Source organism: Leptonotus elevatus, chromosome 5, assembly GCF_054856555.1.
Source record: "Leptonotus elevatus isolate MCC_2025b chromosome 5, RoL_Lele_1.0, whole genome shotgun sequence".
Lineage (NCBI taxonomy): Eukaryota > Metazoa > Chordata > Actinopteri > Syngnathiformes > Syngnathidae > Leptonotus > Leptonotus elevatus.
The window spans coordinates 11,509,036-11,528,425 of record NC_141243.1 but is presented as its reverse complement, the minus strand read 5'-3'; the positions used below and the strand labels follow the sequence as shown (position 1 = coordinate 11,528,425).

The 19,390-nt window shown below is 41.7% G+C and overlaps 1 protein-coding gene across 2 annotated transcripts in view; it reads left to right on the top strand.

Annotated features, from left to right (window-relative positions):
* Window positions 1-19,390, top strand: part of aopep (aminopeptidase O (putative)) — a 74,175-nt gene that overhangs the window by 41,636 nt on the left and 13,149 nt on the right. The window contains exons 12-13 of one of the 2 annotated variants that reach the window (XR_015094853.1): window positions 1,991-2,053; window positions 2,778-2,970. Coding sequence is in view for 1 of the 2 variants with exons in the window: in XM_086076253.1 (XP_085932379.1) it covers window positions 1,991-2,053; window positions 2,890-2,970 (144 nt within the window). In the remaining variant the exon portion in view is untranslated. The remainder of the gene's footprint in view (window positions 1-1,990; window positions 2,054-2,777; window positions 2,971-19,390) is intronic. The other variant, XM_086076253.1, reaches the window with a different exon arrangement.

Below are 19,390 nucleotides of genomic sequence, written 5' to 3'. Positions count from 1 at the left end.
CCAGGTTGTGTACATGGACACTCCCTCGTAACCAAAGTCCAGCTCACCTGCAAACCTGAGAAAATACATTTCAACTCCATGTATTCCCAGTGAAAATTTGTAGCACATCGTGAAACTATTTGTAACCAAACAATGATCCTTTTATAGTTTAAAAAAAATAGGTTAAAGTGAGGTGAGAAAGATGAGATGATGGCTGAGAGGTGTAAATCCAGATAATATTGATTGACTGGAGGAGACACTACACAGACAGGGGCGGTGGGGGGACTGGCAGGGAGGTAGACAAAAGCCTTGCTATTCGTGGAATGGCAACGGGGATCAAGGCTGCAAAAAGAGCTATGTGCGGTATCCCGTTACACAATGCCAATTTACTGCCTCAGCACTCACTGGCTTCTCCGCAGCCCACTCTGATAACTTCCTCTGTGAGCCGCTCTCCATCTTTGCCTGCCACGCTATTTCTGCTGGAGTAGCTTTGTGTCAAACACATTGAGGCATGCACGCATAGTATTGAACTTTGTATGTGGCCAATGGAGATACTACAGGCTGAATCACGACTGGTGTGTGTGGAAACGTATGTGTGTAAGGGGCATATTTGATTACTTCTGCCATTGAGGTTTTGTTTTCATTGGTATGCGTTTGTCACAGTTTGTACAGACACTGTTACAAGGAATATTTTCACATTAAGTGGTGTAACGAAGTCGGTACGCACCTTCAACTTTACTTTAGGGACATTACCACTTGCGCTTGGAAGCCAAGTGCAGAGTCCTTTACAGTCTTATCCAAAATACATTCCATTCTTAATTTTTGTTTATGAGTTAAAAATAAATAAGAATGTCTTAGTTAGTTGCTGGCTTCCCCCAAATAATTGATCTATTTATTTTGTGCACCCACCACCTGCTGGCAGCTTATTGCATTTGCAATATGCAACATAACAGTTAAATGCCGCTTCACCATGTTTGTTTTGAACTCTGGGCTCCACTAAATTACCTGAATCCGCAGATCTCAGAGCCATACTGGCTTTTTGTTCAGTTAGCATTTCTTCAATGTATTCAGGTGGTAATTGGTTGTCGTTAACATGACCTCCAGTGGACAAAATTAGCAACATTTAATTTTTTTGAAAAAATTAAATGAATGTTTCTCACGGACCGGATTGAACCGCCAATAGGCCAGCGAGCCATATGTTTGACACACCTGCATTAGACATTCAATAAAACGAGGATCACATTACAAATACTTTAAAAATATATATTTCTGCTCATTGTTATTAACGTAAAAAATAAAGACCTATGTTTAAAATAATTTCTTTAAAAATATATATGTATATATTTGACATTCCAAAATGTTTATATTATTTGTATTCATAAGTACTGCAAATATTTGTCTTCATGAAATTGGATCTGAGCTGGATTAAATTCAATATGTTAATCTGAAGCAAAATCCGCCTTTTTTGTGGGGGGCTGGTACTTAAATTTAAAATGGAAATTCTAGCATCAAGCCTGATCCGGTTTATTTGACTAATATATTTAATTTTTAAATAACGAGAGATCATAGCCGTTCACTCATTGATCTTTGCGGGTTTAAGCCTTGGTGGAGGTCCGGGTTGTGAGTGCTCCTATTTGTGCGTTGATGTGGGGTCAACATCACTCTGGCATCAGTTCTGCTGAAAGCCTTAATAAGGTTAGAAAGTAAGTGGTGTGTGTTTGTGCTTGTTTATGTATGTGTGTGTGTGTGTGTGTGCGTGTGTGTGTGTGAATGTGCGTATGTGTGTTTGTAGGTTGATGCGATCATTCCTTCTGATGTCAGATATCGCCTTTCATCCACTTCCTCCTCCAAAGAGTCAAGTCGCGAGTTTCTGTCCAAGAAGCGAATGATTGCGCTCCCACCTCCCCTCCCCTCCTCCCTCGCCTTCCTGCTCTCTCTCTCCTTCTCTCTCTCACTCTCTCCACACAGCATTCCACTCTGTCCCAATCACTCACAGCTCTTCTTCTTCCAGTGGCTGCACGAAAGGAGCGCCGTGTGGTCTGAGGCGACGCTAGTGAAGGAAGTCAAGCAGGAGGTAAGTCTTTATTTTCCTTGTCTTCTATTTTCAACTATTTTCCATTACTGGCACTCTGCCGCTATTTCCCTGTTTTTCATTCTTGTGTTTTTCCATGTCCGATAGCATCTTTCATCTTCACCTCTCGTTTTCTTTTCGTCTCCCAGCCTGTAGTGGAGCGCCCGCCGCTTGTGTATCTGTTGCTTTCAGTCCGTGCCTCCTATCACGTTGCCCAGAAAGCGTCCGTGTGGTTCCCAAATGATTTCTCCCCCCCCCCCCCCCCCCCCCCCCCCTGCTAACTTCACCCTTTGTGGCAGATACTTGAAAATGACTCCCGATGAAGCCACAGCAAAGTGCACACTGAAGAAACAGCTTTTTGGACTGTGTAATGCAGTTCCGTTTTGCGGGCGCTCCAGGGCTGTACTTTCACTATTAACTCTTTTGTCTCAGTCGCCTGTTTGTCTGGGTTATATATGGAGCGTGACGGAGCGCTGAGAGGTTGGAATTAATGTGCGTCTGCAAAAAAAGAGAGCGAGCGAGTGAGCGCGAAGGGGAGAGAGGGAGATTGTGCACTGTATGTTAAGTCAAGGCTGGTGGCTCACTGGGCGACTCTCTCAAATAAATCCCAGTGTGACTTTCCACTCCAGCGACGTCACGCGCAGGTTAAGTGTTGTGCATTCACTGTCTCCCTCACCTCTCCCTTTTATTTTTTCTACCCCCCCCCCCCCCCCCCATGTTCTGATAGCTCACTCAACGCTACTTTTTGCTGTTTTTCTCCACCTCATTACGCCTCTCATTTCCCTCCTTCTTCTCTTTGCCCTCCTCCTCACCACCCACCCGCCTCATCCTCCCTGCAGGTTGCAAAATGGATTCTCCTCAGTCATCAGGGGAAGGGCAGAAAGCGAAAGCGATCAGAGCCCAAGGTGAACTACAAAGAGGTAAGCAGCACTTGACTGTCATTAACACAACTTTTACTGTTTATCATCATCTTGGCTCTTTTGCATTCTTTTTTTTATTTACGAAATGTCGACTTTTGTTTGTGTTGAGGCTCCAAGGATAGACTCACTTGTCTATGTTTACGCGGTGTCCTCTACCCACATATTTAACCTGTTAAGCACTTGTATACATCACATGCCACTCAGTCTGCATGTGGTCATGGTCAGTGTGTGTGTATGGGAAAGGGGGGAGGGAAGAGTGGACACAATTTGGCCGTGACATTCTGCCGTTGAAGGTCTGTCTCATTTGTTGCAGTACTTCTTGTCATAGTGGCCTTTATGTCACCCATTATATAGTACACACCTCAAAAAAATAAAAAATAAATACTTATTCAAGTGTGTGTGCGCGCGTGTGGCGTTAATTAGGGATCCCCAGAGATGGCTAATCCCTTCCACCCTCTAATTGACACACAAACGCGCACATACGCCTGCATCATTAATGGACGCACGCTGATCCGAGAGCCACACAGGGGGCCGGGAGTCATTAGCCAGAGTAGCGCGTCGTTTATACATCACCCTCTGTGTGCTTCTGGATTGTATGGAGCACTTGACAAACCCTGCCTGTTTTTTTTGTTATTATTTTGTGCAGGAGTAAGGGCATTTAATGTGATACAGCGGATCCTCTTAAGTCAGCAAAAATATGCCCCATAAGTCACACAAACCTCAGAATTTGGAGAACTGCTGTCATGCTCACGCAAGGCTGTACAGTACACACTTGTGAAATTATGTGCAATGGATAGAGTCAAACTTTAAGACTTAAGGTTAATATATACAGCATTATATGTAAAGTACTTAAATGATTTTTCATATGTGAAAGACCCCATACATCACAAGAAAAATATCACCAAGTGTGTCTGTAGTGTAATCTAGATCAGGAATTTCCAACCAATGTGCAGCAGAAAATTATCCAATTTCTCCTAATTGGTTGAAAAATTATGTCTTTACTACAAATAAAGAATCTTTGTTCAACTATCTATGCCAGTGACGTATAGTGACAGGCAGGACATTGACATGCAATTCCACTAGATGGCAGACGGTACATAATTATGTGTATCCACATTTTGTGACACTGCACTCTAGATGTCCAACACAGCACACATATTAGGGATTTACGCAAGAACATACACAAATGTGTTCATCATAAAAGCAGAAATGTGGGCTGGTCGAAGGCTCGTCTGCTGTCACGGGATGGTATTTCCATCCAGAGAAAAAAAAATCCTTGCTGCTGAGACAGCCAGGTAAAATTTGCACAAGGTGGCAAAACGGGAAAACCTGTTCTCGTTCTGGACCCACCCCAGCTGTGGATTCTGCAATCTGCATGGTGAGAATTTGCAGTGTTTGCACATACAGTAATCACGGATGTCTTTGTGTGCGGTGAAATAATTTCCCTCTCTGCTTCCGCTTTGACAGTGTGGGCCTAAATATTGTTTCAAATCCTGCTTGAGAATGACTTTTTACCCTTTACTGGTTCTTCCTCATCAAGTCAGACATTGAAGACCATTCAAATCTGTTTAAGTGACAGACTAATTTCTAGTGGCTCTGCCTCTTCCTCTATCCAAAAACACGATTAGCAACCAGTCAACATTGCAGAATAGTGAAGTCGACTAGTCAGTGCAACATTTATCATGTTATCTAAATTAATGATATCGCCGCCACCACCAGCTGCGAGTCTCCCCCTAACCAGGTGTCTGTTATAGTACCAAGATTGACCTGTGAGAGGCATCACAGTACCCCTTTCCTTACAGGCTGCTGGAAAATATGAAGAAGAAGAAAAAGTAGTTGTGGAAAAGGAAATTGAAGAAGCTTGGCTGTTAGCCACTCACTTACGCAACACAATCAAAAACCACACTCATAAGTACTTGCCATCTTAACTGATCCAGTTAAACATGTATGATTGTCAGCCCCAACTGTTTTAAAAGCAGATTGGGGAAGAGAGACATCCAATCCAACTTTGATTGCATAAATGGAAAATGCTTAAATTTGGGCTGAGTGTCATTATGCATGTAAACTGCTTTATCAAAGTTAAGGCAGAGTGTTTCACTCTTATTATGCTTGCACGACAAATTAGCTCAACACATGAAGAGCATTTAAAGTTCAGAAAGAGGGTCGATTTGGCATCTTAATGTTATCACTTAGCTCATTTTTGCACTTCCCTGACAGTTAAGAATGTTACTGAGAACACAAGGTTCTAAAAATGCAGATATTTTGACACTTTAACAGATTGTTTCGTTTTCATTATATCCTATGGGAAATCATTGTTTCGAAGCATCGTCCCCTCACATATTCTTTTGGACATTAGCGCTTCCACTTTATGTGACTGATAACGTTTTGACTTTCTAGTTATAGTTGTGCACGTACCTGCAATCCACCACGTACTCAAGCCCAGACATGATTTATTTTCAAGATCTGGATTAGTGCACTCTTTTCCTTTCTTTTATCCAGGGGCACGCACATGCCTGTAGAGACCCCCAACCCCCCTCCCTTTTCAAGCACCTGAAACTACCGTCTGGTATATTTACAAGGCACACACTCAAACACAAACACACTTACTTCCAAAAGTGGCAGCAAAAGGACCTCTTCCTATTGGAGGTGGCGGGAGGGAAAGATGGAGTGAAGTGGGGGGTGACATAATCCACCTCATGGAAGAATGGCCAATTGCTGTCTACTTGGCTGTACACAATAGTGAGAAAGAGGTAGGAAGGGAGGGGACGAGTGGTTGGACGGATGGAGCGCGAGGGAGGGGGGAGGTCAGCGTTTGAAGTTACACCATAAAAGCCACGGTGAAAGGAAACACGAAGTGACCCCTCCACCGCCACCTTTTTTTTTTTTTACCTCCCCTCTCCATTCACCCCTCTCCCCTGCGTCCAGGCTCGCTCCTCCCTTTGTTGATGTGTGTGCAGATTGCCCCATGGATGGACCAGGTGTACTTTATAGTACTCCTTCATGTACTTCAAACGCTAATAGTCCAATTTCACCTCGGCCCCCTCCTCTATGCATCTCTCCCCACCAGCCTGTTGTTTGGATGTTATTGAGAGCACAATGGTCAGGGGAGAGAAGACGGATAGCAACAGGTAGGAGAAGGCGATGAAAATAAGCAGTTATGTGTTTCGTAGCCACATAGTTTACGTTGGAAAAAATCTCACGACACACAAACGTGCTACACAAAAGTGTAATGAAATAATGTTCTTGTCTCAATTTACTCGCATGTAATGTTTTTTGCGGGAAATGTGCTTAGTTGAACACAATGTGCCGTTGTATAATTGGCAACAGGTTGATGCACAGGTAAATTGTACCTTCAGCCATCTAGTGGGAAAGAACTTGGACTGGATGTCGCTAGGCAGGCATACATTAACATTAACAAAGTTACATGAGTTATTTGTAGATGAAAATAATATAGACCAATGAAGTGAAATTGGTTAATTATTTCCCATGGCACATCTAATGTGGCACAGTGGTCAGGAATCACCGTTAATAGGTCCCCTGTTTACATTCTGGTCCAACATATAACTGTTTGAGGTCTGTAAAGGTGTCTTTATTTACTGTAATTCTGACTTACTACTTTGTTATTGTAGGTTAGTAATAGACTATTGCTGTCTGATGACTACAAATTCGGATTGCGTTGCCATAGGAACTGAATTCTGTCATTAAATGAAGACCCCCTGTATTCTTTATGAACCCAGTGAGGGAAATTAAGCTAGTGGTTCTTACGACTTTACTGGAAAATGTATGAAAAGTTAAGCACTATATGATGTTCAGAGAAGTATTTCGCCATCTAATATTTTTTTATTAAGTCCTTAGAGGGCCATTTGAAACTTATGAAATAATATGATGCAATGAACAAATGTTATATATTGTGTTTTATCGTGGGTTACAATGTTTTGGCAATTTTAGCAACAGTTTCTCTGAGGTTTTATTTGTTTTGTGAATTGCCTGGCAGGCCGGATCAAAAACTCTTGCAGGCCATATAATGGCCCATGGGCTGGAGGTTCCCCACCTCTCATAAAGATTGAAGCTGCTTCAATTACGTACCTCAAAACATGCATCTGGTTGCAGTTATTTAGCTTGTGTTTGATTTTGTACAAAATTGTGTAAATCCAACACAGGAATGGAAAAGTTATCCTTTTAAAATGAAATGAAAGTGAAAGGACTGCGTGACTGTCTTGGCGGTCCCGAGGCAGGTGGGGTTTGTATCTTTGAATGCACCTCGTGTCGCTTGCTAAACGCGAAAAATTCATGTACTAGCAACTGCCTGCGTGAGTGATCCACACACCTTTGCTTTAACACACACACACACAATAAATCCGTTTATGGCTTTGGAGCTCGTGATCGTTTGATAGTTTGAGACCCAACCGGCCGTATATTGTATTATACACCATTACTTTACTATATTTATTATTCCACATGTACCTGTGGATGAAATGGATAGTCTTGCACGCCATCTCATCAAAATGCACCAAGTGGATCCATATAGTGCATGTGCATCAGTAAATGGAGGTGGAAGCCGACTCAAAATACCCTAAAAAGCAAATAATGCTAGTTAAGCTCAAAACCAGGTCCAGAAAATAAAAACCCTGCCACAGTTTGACTTTAGCAACAGGTGCTTCTACTCAACCTGCAGTACTTGTTCACAATTCAACTGTTCAATGTGAAATCTTTTTTTTGGGGGGGGGCTAGTTACATGCTATGCTGCTATGATGTCACAATGGGTCCATATCTGGTGTCGCTATCAGGTTGCATCGATACACACCATACAAGGGTGACGTTAACTGAACTAGACTCCACTTCTTTGAAGATAAAGATTGCTGTGGAAAGCAATATTGATGATACTGTATATACTATAGAATGGACCTGGTGACGTAAGAAGTGTTGAGAAGAGAGGTGCTTGAGAGAGGTGTAACGTCTTGTGGGCAGCATTTAGGACTAATGACCTGATGTATGATTAGGGAATACAACACACATGTACACATCCAGTCCAAGTCCAGAGATGGAAAAGGCCAGACACCCCCTGCTGAGCTGCCAGTTCTGGTCATTCCAATAAAGTTTATTACCAACTTCCTCCTTGCCTTCCTATGTGCTTCTGCAGTCATGTTATTGATTTTTCCACCTAATCTCCATGTCTGACCACTATTTTTCATAGACACGGATAACGAGTGTGTGCACATGTGTGCCCAACATGCATGTGTCCGGTGTGCTGGGAAGTCTATTGCAGAATATTAGTCATGGCCGCGTGGTAATGGGCCTCATTTTGCTCTCATTTTCCTCTGTGGTCGACATAATGAGGCCGCCGTCTGCCCCTGTCGGTCGGCGCAGGAAACCTTGAGGCGGCAAAAAGCTGGGAACACCTAATAGGAATTCTCTGGCATTGATAAGGTCTCTGTGAAAATAGCGATTGTGAGATGGAAAATTGATCAAGTTGTTCACCTAGACTTCCTTGTGGGCCTTTTCAATAATCACAAGATCATCTGGATTGATTACGTTTAACATGCCTGAAGTGTTTCTTGATCAGCGAGGAACTTTATGTTCAACAAACTATAAACGACCTTGATGAACGCAATTGAAATTTCAACTGATTTGCAGGATTGGTTAAATGTCTAACAGATGTGTGTGACTTTAATATAGAATTCAGTCTGTTGAATAAGATTCACCTTTGAGGGTCAGGAACCCTCCACATTAGCGATTAGTGGGGGTTCTGACTCGAGTAGAATGTAAACTGACACATCACCTTGTGTCAATGTGATAAGGTTTGTACGAAGACGATATTTACACTTACACTTCCTCCTAATAAACACATCCAAGATAGGGTGTAACCCTGGATTCTTGACATTCCTTCCGAGTTTGAGAAAATTAATTCTATTCCATTTGCAAACTTGATTTCTACACGAGTTCTGTTGCGCATGGTAAAATAAGAACGTGTAATATGGTAGTCACTCCTGACACTGCGGTAAGGCAAAATGCTGCCGTCACCTCATTTGCACCTCCACTACAGTCTGCTCCTTCCCACTAGATGCGATCGGATCCTATGAAAACAAAACACACCATTTGGTTTCTGCTCGTTAGAAGAGCAGAATTTTGAATGTTTGTGGAAATGGAGTGGACTTCGATGGTCGCTGGAGCCAAGATTGAGTTCTTTAAATGGTTAGATATGAGATTATATTTAGGGATTTTTAATAGTTCAGTGTGATTAAATCAGGCTGGAAGAAGTGCAGGGAGTACCGCTGGTATATCCCCAAATTATGTGCAGTTGCTAATTTGTATTTTAGGATATAATCAACAGTTGTGTGAATATTTGAAGAAGCATTTTCAAACATGAATCCACCAGAGAAGGCAGTGAGCGAAGAAGACAGCGCACACATTTTTTCCATTAATGGAGGACTCGATTGAAGATTTCCAAATGACCCAAAATGCTTTATACCTAATCCGTGTTGCTTTCTTTTAGTTGCCTTTTCTTTATAGTTTGACGTTAAAGAAGCGTACCTGTCATGCTTTCCGTTTCAAAGCACTATTTCTGGCAACTCTGGTGTTGAGGAGATCTGTAACACATCTGTTATTCCTTCATCTCTGTATTCCCATCAATGTCTCTTGGTTTATATTGCCTTCTCAGCCTTCCATCACCTCTTCCCTTTCTCTTTGGTCCTCCGTCTCTGGCATTTATTGCCAATGAATCCGAGATGATGCAGGAGAGGTGCAATGGGAACCTCCCGGGAATTTCCGGGCATGCTTGATCACAACAGAATGGGAAATGGTCAGAAGAGCAGTATACGCTATATGTGTGTCTGTGTTTGTGCATTACTCCGTCATCAGATCTTTCTGAGGGATCATCTCGGTCCACTAACATAACCGCACCCCTTCAATTTCACACACATCATGCATGATTTAGCTGAGAGGTCAGGCAAGTATTTTTAACTTAAGTTCTGTTTGTGGACTTTGAAAGGCCATATTTGTTGGGAAATTTGGTTATAAATGAACGAAATGGTTGTATAGTGGCTAGATAGCTTTCTTTTTGGATTTTCCAGAGCTGGAGCTCTGAAGGAACTAATGGATTGACAGAAAGTGGAATGGACTGACAATTCCACGCCAGGTGAAAGGTTAATACAACTGCCATTGATAGACGAAATGACAAAAGGTGGTACATAATATAGCTACAGGAGAAAATGGGCTGCTCTATTTGTGAGATAAGACTAAAGGCTATGAAGTGCAGCCAAAACTTCAAATCTGTCAAAACGAGAAGTAGCCGCAAGAGGTTTGTCCACGTCATTCAATATGACTGCAAAAGTGCAGTGAAAACGCACTTCACCCAGAATAGCACTCAGTAGACGAAAAACTTCGCTATGGCCGAAATTGTACACCATCATAGATTTAGTTTTAACTCAGAAAAAGTCCCCGGTATGTGCCAATTTTTTACAGGTTTTCCTTGGCCCGCTCCATCCTCACAAATATCCATTAATTTGTGCATAGTGATGCTAAGTCATGTTGGAATTTTAGAGAATATTAGAGGCGCAAGCATATACAAGATGTCGGTTGTGTCTTTGAACTAGAACTTAGAGACAAGAGCTGTCAAAATTAATCATTTATTTGACAAGTAATCGATTATCAAATTAATTAAAAGCTATTTTAATAATGATGCAAATTAGCAACTGCTGCATTTACAACTTCATTTGTTGTTCATTAATGTGTATTGTCCCTTTCAATTAAAATTAAATGAAATAATTGAGTAATCATTTGGAGCCATTTTTTTATTTAAACTTGTCCAAATCCTATGATTTCAGCATATCAACTGTAATTGTTCACTGATTTCTGTAGTCTTTAATGAAAGAAGACTGATTATCTTCTGTTTAATCAAAATAAGACATTTGCAAACATCCGTTTTCACTTTGGAAAACAAAGACTGAACTATATGAATACTAAGTACGAACACCAATCAATGGTTAATAAACAGTAATCTGGAAAAAAAATATTTTTTAATACACTTAAATGCATAATTAAAATGAATCTGATTAGTCAATTAATCAATAGATTAATCGATTTAAAAAATATTTGATAGTGACAGCACTATTAGACACTAAAAAACAGTTGTTCCTAATTCCTACGTGCGCGCAATTGAGACATTTAAAATCCTTCACACGAAATTGAGGAATGCAAAAAGCAAGGTTCCTCATTTTTCCACGTTTTTCACGCCACTGTCACAGGGGCCAAATATATATATATATATATATATATATATATATATATATATATATATATATATATATATGGCATTAACACAATTTGAGTACCGTTAGAGCCGTGACAGAAACGGGACAGCACCTGCGCAAGGATGTTCCACAATGCCAAGATGATAGTGTGAAATTTCATCCCTGAGCAATTGTTGATGTCCTACTAAATACTTTTGCTGGCTAAGACGTGTATTGTCGCTGTGTAGCTGGTTACGTAGCTGCTGTGATATCGTCCTTTGCTGGATTGTGCGTAAAAAGGGATATTACACCTCTGGTACTGCAATTTTGCATGATCTCCGCATGAAAGAGGCATCTGTCGCGCGAAATGCTGGCCAGAAGCGGGTGACAGTGTTGATTAGGAAATGTGTGGGCAAACCTCTGCTCCTGCCTTCTCTCATGCTAATCATGGCATCAATTGGTTGTTGTTATCAGGCTTGTTCAATGACTTTGTGTTTAATTTGACCCAAGAAACAACAATTAGACAAAGTGGGTAAGATTTGTGCCGTGTGTCGGGAGTCTCTTATTTTGCACGGTTGAAGGTAGACAATTCCAATCTATCGGCCGCAGCAGACTTTTTATTCGAAGTGATGGCTCCGTTCGTGTTGTGTTAATGAGCAAAGGGGATAAAACGCGAGAGTGCCAGCGTGTATTTGTCTCATTTATCACTCAGCAGCACTTTGTTTTTGGGGGGGTTTGTGTAAAACTCACGGTCGGTGTTCTCTCAAGTGTGTTTGTTAATGCATTTGTTTGCTGTACAGTTGCATGCAACAGAGGACGGATTGAGGATGCTGGCAAGCCAAGCCGTGTCTTGACAGACTCAATAACTGTAAGTTGTTGGTAAACAGAGATCAAATAGGCAGTGGTAAGCAAATACATTACAGCAATTTCATGGTTGGTATGATGACTTTTTTTTTCTTTTGCCACTGCATTGAGACTCTCTTCGTAAAGCCGTTCTCGGTGACACCTCATAGATTTCGTAGGTACGCTGGCTAATGTTTTGGCGTGTAATTATCGCAGCGTGCTAAGCGCTGAAACATCTGTCGGTCCCACTAACGACTGGGGAGCCAACGGGGCCCTCTGACGGCCCTAACGCAATTAGCCTCGTCAAAGACACGCGCGCACACACACATACATGCATACGCATGCAAAAAGTGATGTCAGCTGTGCTACTGTTTTCCAAAGATGATGGATAGCCTTGCACGTTAGACCAATCACCAGAGATCTGTGCTTGCGCATGTTGTCGATGGGCATATCGAAAATTCCTAGAACCCCTCTAAATAGCTCGCATGTAATGTATACTGCTTTCTTCGCTGTTTGTTTACATGTTCATCAATATTCTGATATGAAGCCAATAACCAGAGTCTTGCTCACACATTGTATTTGTAGGAGTAAACCAGAATTATGGATTAGGAGTTGTCTCGATTAATGACGCACTATAACATGCTATGAAAGATATTGTACAAGTGTTTGTGTCTTTGTTTGTTTTTTTGTCATGTTGATTAGGAAGAGGAGTTATTATATTCTTAAATCCATTCAAAAGCCATTTTGGCTGTAATCTTGTTTTCTTTGCTGTCTAAAGGGCAAAATGGAATTAGTTATGAGATGAGCTATAGCCACACAGACCTCAGAGCTCAGAACATTTAGAGATGTTTTTTTACCTGTCATTTGAAAAGTTTTAGAGAGAGTGAATTGTGGACAAGACTTCTCAGGGATTTAATACATAACTGTGAACGAGATGATCCATTTGTCGTCATTAGTGTTGTGGTTGACATGTGGCAGCCGATCCTTGCTGACTGCGAGAGGCGACTGGTCACTCACTGGTCAATCACTGTTTTGTATGGAGGACCAAAAATGCCAAAATGAATAAATAAATAAAAACAGATAAAAACGTCTGCAGCATGAAATAAATAAATATGAGAGCAGAGCGTTTTATTTATTGATTGACATTTAATTATATTTTTATATTTATTTCCAAATGTATTTTTACATTTATTTTTTTATCTTTTTTTAAATTATTTATTTATTTGTTTGTTTGTTTATTTATTATTTTTGTTTTTATTACCATTTTCTATTTTTGTGTTTAATTTTTTAATTACATTTTTATATCTATTTTTATTTTTTTGTTTATTTTGGCAGTTTCGATCCTCTATAGTCTTGGACGATGTGTTGCAAACAAGGACAAACAAAAAGACGGGAATAAATCATTTGATGCAAGGAAGATTTGTCGAGGTCTTGCTTGATGTCAGGCATGACGATGGCTCCCACTTTGAACTTTTAGTCAACTTCCGAATTTCACAGTGTTTGGATGGTTCAACCTTAGAGCCTGCGAGTCGGGAAGCCACGGTGGTGACAAATATGTTCCCCCACAAAAGAAGCTGTAATTCACTCTGCCAAGGGATGACAACATGGAATTATTGTCTCACTCCATCCGAAGTCTGCTGTAATCTAGGATCTCGTTAGACAGGCAGGCGCACTCATGTGAAAGCCATTGAGTCGGTGCCAACTGCAGGCAGCTTGGGCGTCTGGGCTATCATGTGACGCGAGGCTGGATGTGGGTTTATCACAGCAAATAAACAGAAGGATTATCTTCCCCAGGAGTCACCACTTTTTAATGTTACGCAAACAAAACATTTGAAGTTTCTTTGGATGTGTTTTTATCTCATCTTTTTTTTCCCCCCGCGCCCTCTCGTCTCTGTAGCGCTTTCGGCCATTGGCTAATGTGCCCAGCGTGTGCGGCTATATGGTTTTATGAGCATTTCCCTGCACGAGATAACTGCTTTTAGTCCTTTCTGAATACCTCCTGTCTGCGCTGACTTCAGACACAAAGCAAATTCACAGAGTGGTTTCCTTAACATGACCTTTCTGCTCATTGGCTCTGGCTAGCGTCTCCTCTTCACTCGGCGGTCGCTGCCACTCCCTCCTCTTGTTTGCAAGTCATCCTTCGACTTCGGTCTCATCTTTCCTGCTCTTCCTTATACTCAACAACAGCAACATGTAATGCTACAGATGTTTTCCACTCTTTCTAGGCGTCGTTGGACTTGAACCTGCACCTTTCCAAATTAAGCCGCTGCTATATGTAGTCTATGATCTGCTCTTTCTAGGCATTTTTGGTCTTGAACGTGCAACATTCCCAGACTCATGTACAGATTTATCTCCCTTATATCCCACAATGACAGCAGGTAGATCCTTTTGTGTTCCGAAACATTTTCATTTTTAGTCTCTTGTCTGTAGTTGGTCTCCTCTTTGTGGGCGTATTTGGTCTTGAACCTGCAACCTTCCTGGGCTAAGCCACTGCTGCCCCCCCTTCTGCCCGTGCCCCTTAACCTCAGCAATTATCAAGAGCAGCAGCCACCACTACAAATATTTATCTAGGAGTCCTTGAAGGAAACTGCAGTTTGGCCAGAGGTTAGCTATGTTTCTTTTCAAGCCTCAGGGATGATATTTTACCTTCCACACCCCACGGTCCGGGGCCAGAACAAATGACAGGAGGAAATTAAATCTGGGAGCGCTGCTATTTTCAGCCTTTAGTCACATTTCATACTTGAGCACCTTATTTGTTAAGACGACGGGGTGTTAAGTGTCTATGAGATAACTGAATTAAAGATTAGCGTTTCTGTGGATTCGGGAAAGGGTTCCTGAGTTTGAATGTTCGATGTTTTCGTCTCCCTCGAACTTGGCTGGAAAGTGCCTCCACAAAGGGAGGAATATTTCAGTAAAATATTAGGTGGATTTTTTTTATATATATATATAAATGTTCTGCGCGTCATAGATTTACGACGGTCTGATATACGAGGGTTAGGTAATTAACTCATTCACTCCCATTTTCCCTGAAGCAACCCCCTTCGCTCTCGGCTGTCTTTCTGGATTTTTACTGCTTTTGCAAGGTCCACAGAATATTCTGTTTTATTGCTATAAAAACATGGAACCTACCAAAAGAAAGATTAGAGTCTATTCTTTCATCAGGAAAAAAAAGAAGGTTATTTGTAGCTTTTTTTTGCAGCAATTAACATTAGAATATAGGTAAGTTCCATCATTATTCACAAACCTGTTGAAAACACTGGGGGAAAAAAGCTTGTTGCAACACAGCCCTGGCTGATCTTTTATACTCTGTTGCCACCTGCTGGCCATTTCTTGTAATAACTACCATTGCCTTAAGCGACTTCTTCAGGTCAGAGGCTGCATCCAAAGCCTTTTTATATGCTCTAGCATAAATAAATTCAAAACAAAACTTATAAATAGGTTTTGGGAGTAAAGGACAAAGTATTAAAAAACGTTATTATATGTTTTTGGGTTTTAACGAGTTAACCTTGAGCAATAAGCTTATGCTGCGGCATAAGAAAACAAGGAACGCTCAGTTAGCTCCATAAGTGCTCTTTTTTTTTTTTTATTGCCTTTTATATTTATGGGCTAGGTTGACTTTAACTGTGGCTGAACTCCTGTGTTAGCATAGTTTAGTGATAGACTACTCTGTGTTTTAACTTATGTTCAAATTCCTGGGATTGGAACCGTGCCATAAATTTAAGACCACCTGCCTGTATGGTCAAAAACTGGTCATCAGTTATTTCACCAAGTATGTCTTCTTCATGTTCCTGCACATCCCCTCGTTAGCAGGCTGAAGGTCCAAATGTTCAGTTACGGAAGTGTCGAGCAAATGCATCACATTCACCTCACTCCCTCTCAATACAGTGACCCATTTGTTTCAGCACTCTGTCAAAATCTTCCCCCTTTCAAAGGCAATACGAGGCAGCCGCTTCCGAGACCCGGGTTCAATCCCCGTGTTGCAGGCAAAATTGGATCTAAGAGGTCTTTTTACACCTTTGCAGAGGAGCTGGAAAGTGAAAAAGACACTTTTCTATCTTCAACTCCCCAGACTAAACAGAACACAAACCCCCGTCCTGCAGGGGAATTGGTATCGCTAAACTAGGATGAAGGTGTAAAGATAAAAACCGGAGTCGTGAGGGTAGCTGAGGAGTTGCTTATGTCTCCATCTGCAACGGAACGACGGATTGCGCGAACTGTGATTGGACGCCAAGGGAGGCGTTCGCTCGGGACGGGTACAAATGTGGGTTTCAAAAAGTGCCGGAGATTAATTAAACTCCCCCTGGTTTTGGAGGTGTGTGTGCACGTGTGAACGATTGAGTCAGAGTGGTGATGAGCGGGAGAGAAAACGTGGTAATTGCTTTGCCGATCTGGGCCAAACTGCAGGAAGGTTTTATTTTACATAACAACAGATGCACAAAGAAAGAGCAAAGTGGTGATGGAAAGTTATCTGATGGTGCGCACATGCTGGTATCATGAGTGGGCTTTCCCCATGGCAAAACTCACAGTCATATTTCTTTTAGCTTAACCTCTGACTAGCAACCCTTCGTTGAACCCACGCTGCTCTGTGATTGGTCGATAGTATGGACACACCGTGAAGATTGGGCTTCATGTACAAAGTGGTGGGAGACATTCTTACACAGAAGGCATGGGCACTGTGGGAACCTTTGCAGACTTGGCACCCACGAAATACGTACACGTATCACATATTGTGTCGTTCCTACATGTGCACAAACTTGAGTACGGGTGTGATATGGAGGCTTTCACGCCAATACATCGCAAATTCATCTCTAATGCAACTGCTGGCGCAAGGACACATCAGTGACTTTTTAAAGGGGAAGTCAACCCCCCAAAAATTCTTGACAATAATATGTTCTATTCCAGTGGTGTCCAAACTAAGGCGCGGGGGCCAATTGTGGCCCGCCACCCCCTTTTAAGCGGCCAACAGCACATACTAAAAATGGTATCCGCTGCTAATAAATGTTTTTTTTTTTTATACTGTCGAGTTTTAAAATATACAAATATGCAAATTAACTATTCACATTTACACAAGTGACATTTATTTTCATAACACTGTACAGAAGATATTTTTTACGAGAAAAAATTGGTTACTACTATTAACTATTTTACTTGTTGAAAGCTGTCGAAGTATACATTTTTCAACAACAACAAAAAAAGCCTTAAACAAAAATCAACAACAACAAACACTATACAATTTCTACATTGATAAAAATGTCAATGTGGCTCTGACATCTGGCAATGTTTCTGTTTTTAGCCATCGAAGAAAAAAAGTTTGGACACTCCTGTTCTATGCAGCCCCACTAGTCTAAATACGGTATTTTGGTTAATATTGTGGTAGTGGAATATGAGTTAAGCAGCAAAATCCAGCAGTTTTTATTGATATCAGAAGGCGGCCATTTTGCCACTTGCTGTCGACTGAAAATGACTTCACAGCTGCTCAGGTCTCAGGTAACAGCCAATCACAGCTCATCTTCAGTAAACAGGTGAGCTGTGATTAGTCGTTGAGCAAGTGGCAAAATGGCCGCCCCCTGAGATGGATAAAAACGGCTGGGTTATGCTGCATAACTCATATTCCACAAATGTAATATTAATCAGAATGTCATGTTTAGAATAGTGAAGTCACATATAACATATTATTGTCAAGAAATGTTTAAGGTGTACTTTCCGCTTTAAGGAGTTAAAGGTGCGCCGTACAGAATTTTGAAAACAACATTATTAATTACATTGTCCATGTTCTTAATTCTCATTCGAGGGACTGTATGATGTCGATGTCACCATGTAAACAGGTGAATTGATGAACAGCAAATTTGCCAGCCATTACTATAGTTTGTTTCTCAGAAGTGGACAACAAGTGATGAAACTCAACACTGGCTGCTTGTCAAGCTCGAGGCATGTACTTTATTCTTCTACTTGTTGATCTGATTGCCAACTAATGGATGTGTCACACGCAACCTTTTGTCCGGCCACGTTTCCTGACTGGGTTGACAAAACAAACCATTTAGTGTGTTGGGTGAAAAGATGAGATGAAACATGTTTATTTTCCAAATGGGCCCATTTGATTGGCATTTCTGTGTGTGTGTGTGTTTTGAATATTTCCCCTGTCATTATGTTGATATTTATGGCGACAAACATTCCCGAGTCAGACAGCGCATCAATGCGACATTGATCGCAGCTTGCTGCTGTTGTTGTTGCTGCAGGCTTCGCTCCGTGTGTGTCTTGAACACACAAATGCAAGCCCAAACCCGCTCGCTCCTCTGCTAGCAGTTGTTGAAACGCTTTTCAAACGAAAAGCAGACCGGATGCTGGTAATGATCAGATTACAGCGGCTGTAGGTCATCGCCGGAGTCATCAGTCTGTGACCGGAACTATCTGTGAGATAATCACTGAGCTGCAGCAGAAGCAGGTGTAAACATCGCCGGAGGAGATGATAGCGCGAGTCCAATGGCTTGCATGCGACTCGCTGATAACCTTTCACAATCTCCAATCCCATTACCGGAAAATTGCTTTGCAAATTCTATGATGTCAGCAAGGCTGTTTTTATTTTTTATTTTCTTAATAACTAGCGTCTCCTTTGACAATGTGAAACCACAAGATTGCAATATCATATCCCTGCAGTCTGGGAATTTTATTTTGCTCTGGCCACTTACCGTATTTATAGACTTTTATATTTATAGCTATCCGTCATCTTTGCCGTACCTTTTTATTAAACGCTCCCACACATGCTTTTGCGAGCACTATAGTGAGAAGAGGGACATCTTGGCAACATGCGATGGCGGAATGCGGTTAGTCAATCGACTTTTGGGTATAGATGCCATAAGACAAAAAAAAAAAAAGACTTGGATGACTGTAACTCTTTGCCAACATTTATCTGCTTTACATCATTTGCCATTAAAGTCTCCCGTCTTGCTCTTTTGCTCCCCACCATCTGCCCCATCTTTGCTCCGCATTTAAATTCTGAGCTGCCGTATCGAGTACTTACGGGCCAATTAAAAGTGCGAGTGTTTGTGATGCCACTTTCGCTGTCACGGCCCGCACCAAATCCCAACAGCTGCCCGGCGCGCCGTTTCTCGTCAAGACCCGTGAACGCCGCCGCAATTAAAGCAGATGAATGTTCGTAGCCTTAAATCAAGGGTAAAATAAGACGGGACCAGACAGACAATGGCGCGCTTGACAGGGAGAGTGACGAGAAGCGGGCTTGTCGGGGGAGAGCAGACCGCCATGGAGACGTGGGGCGGCCCAGCAAGATAAAAAAAGAAGGGACTCGGGGGGGGGGGGGAAAGAAAGGGTGAAACCTTAGTACCTGACACGTA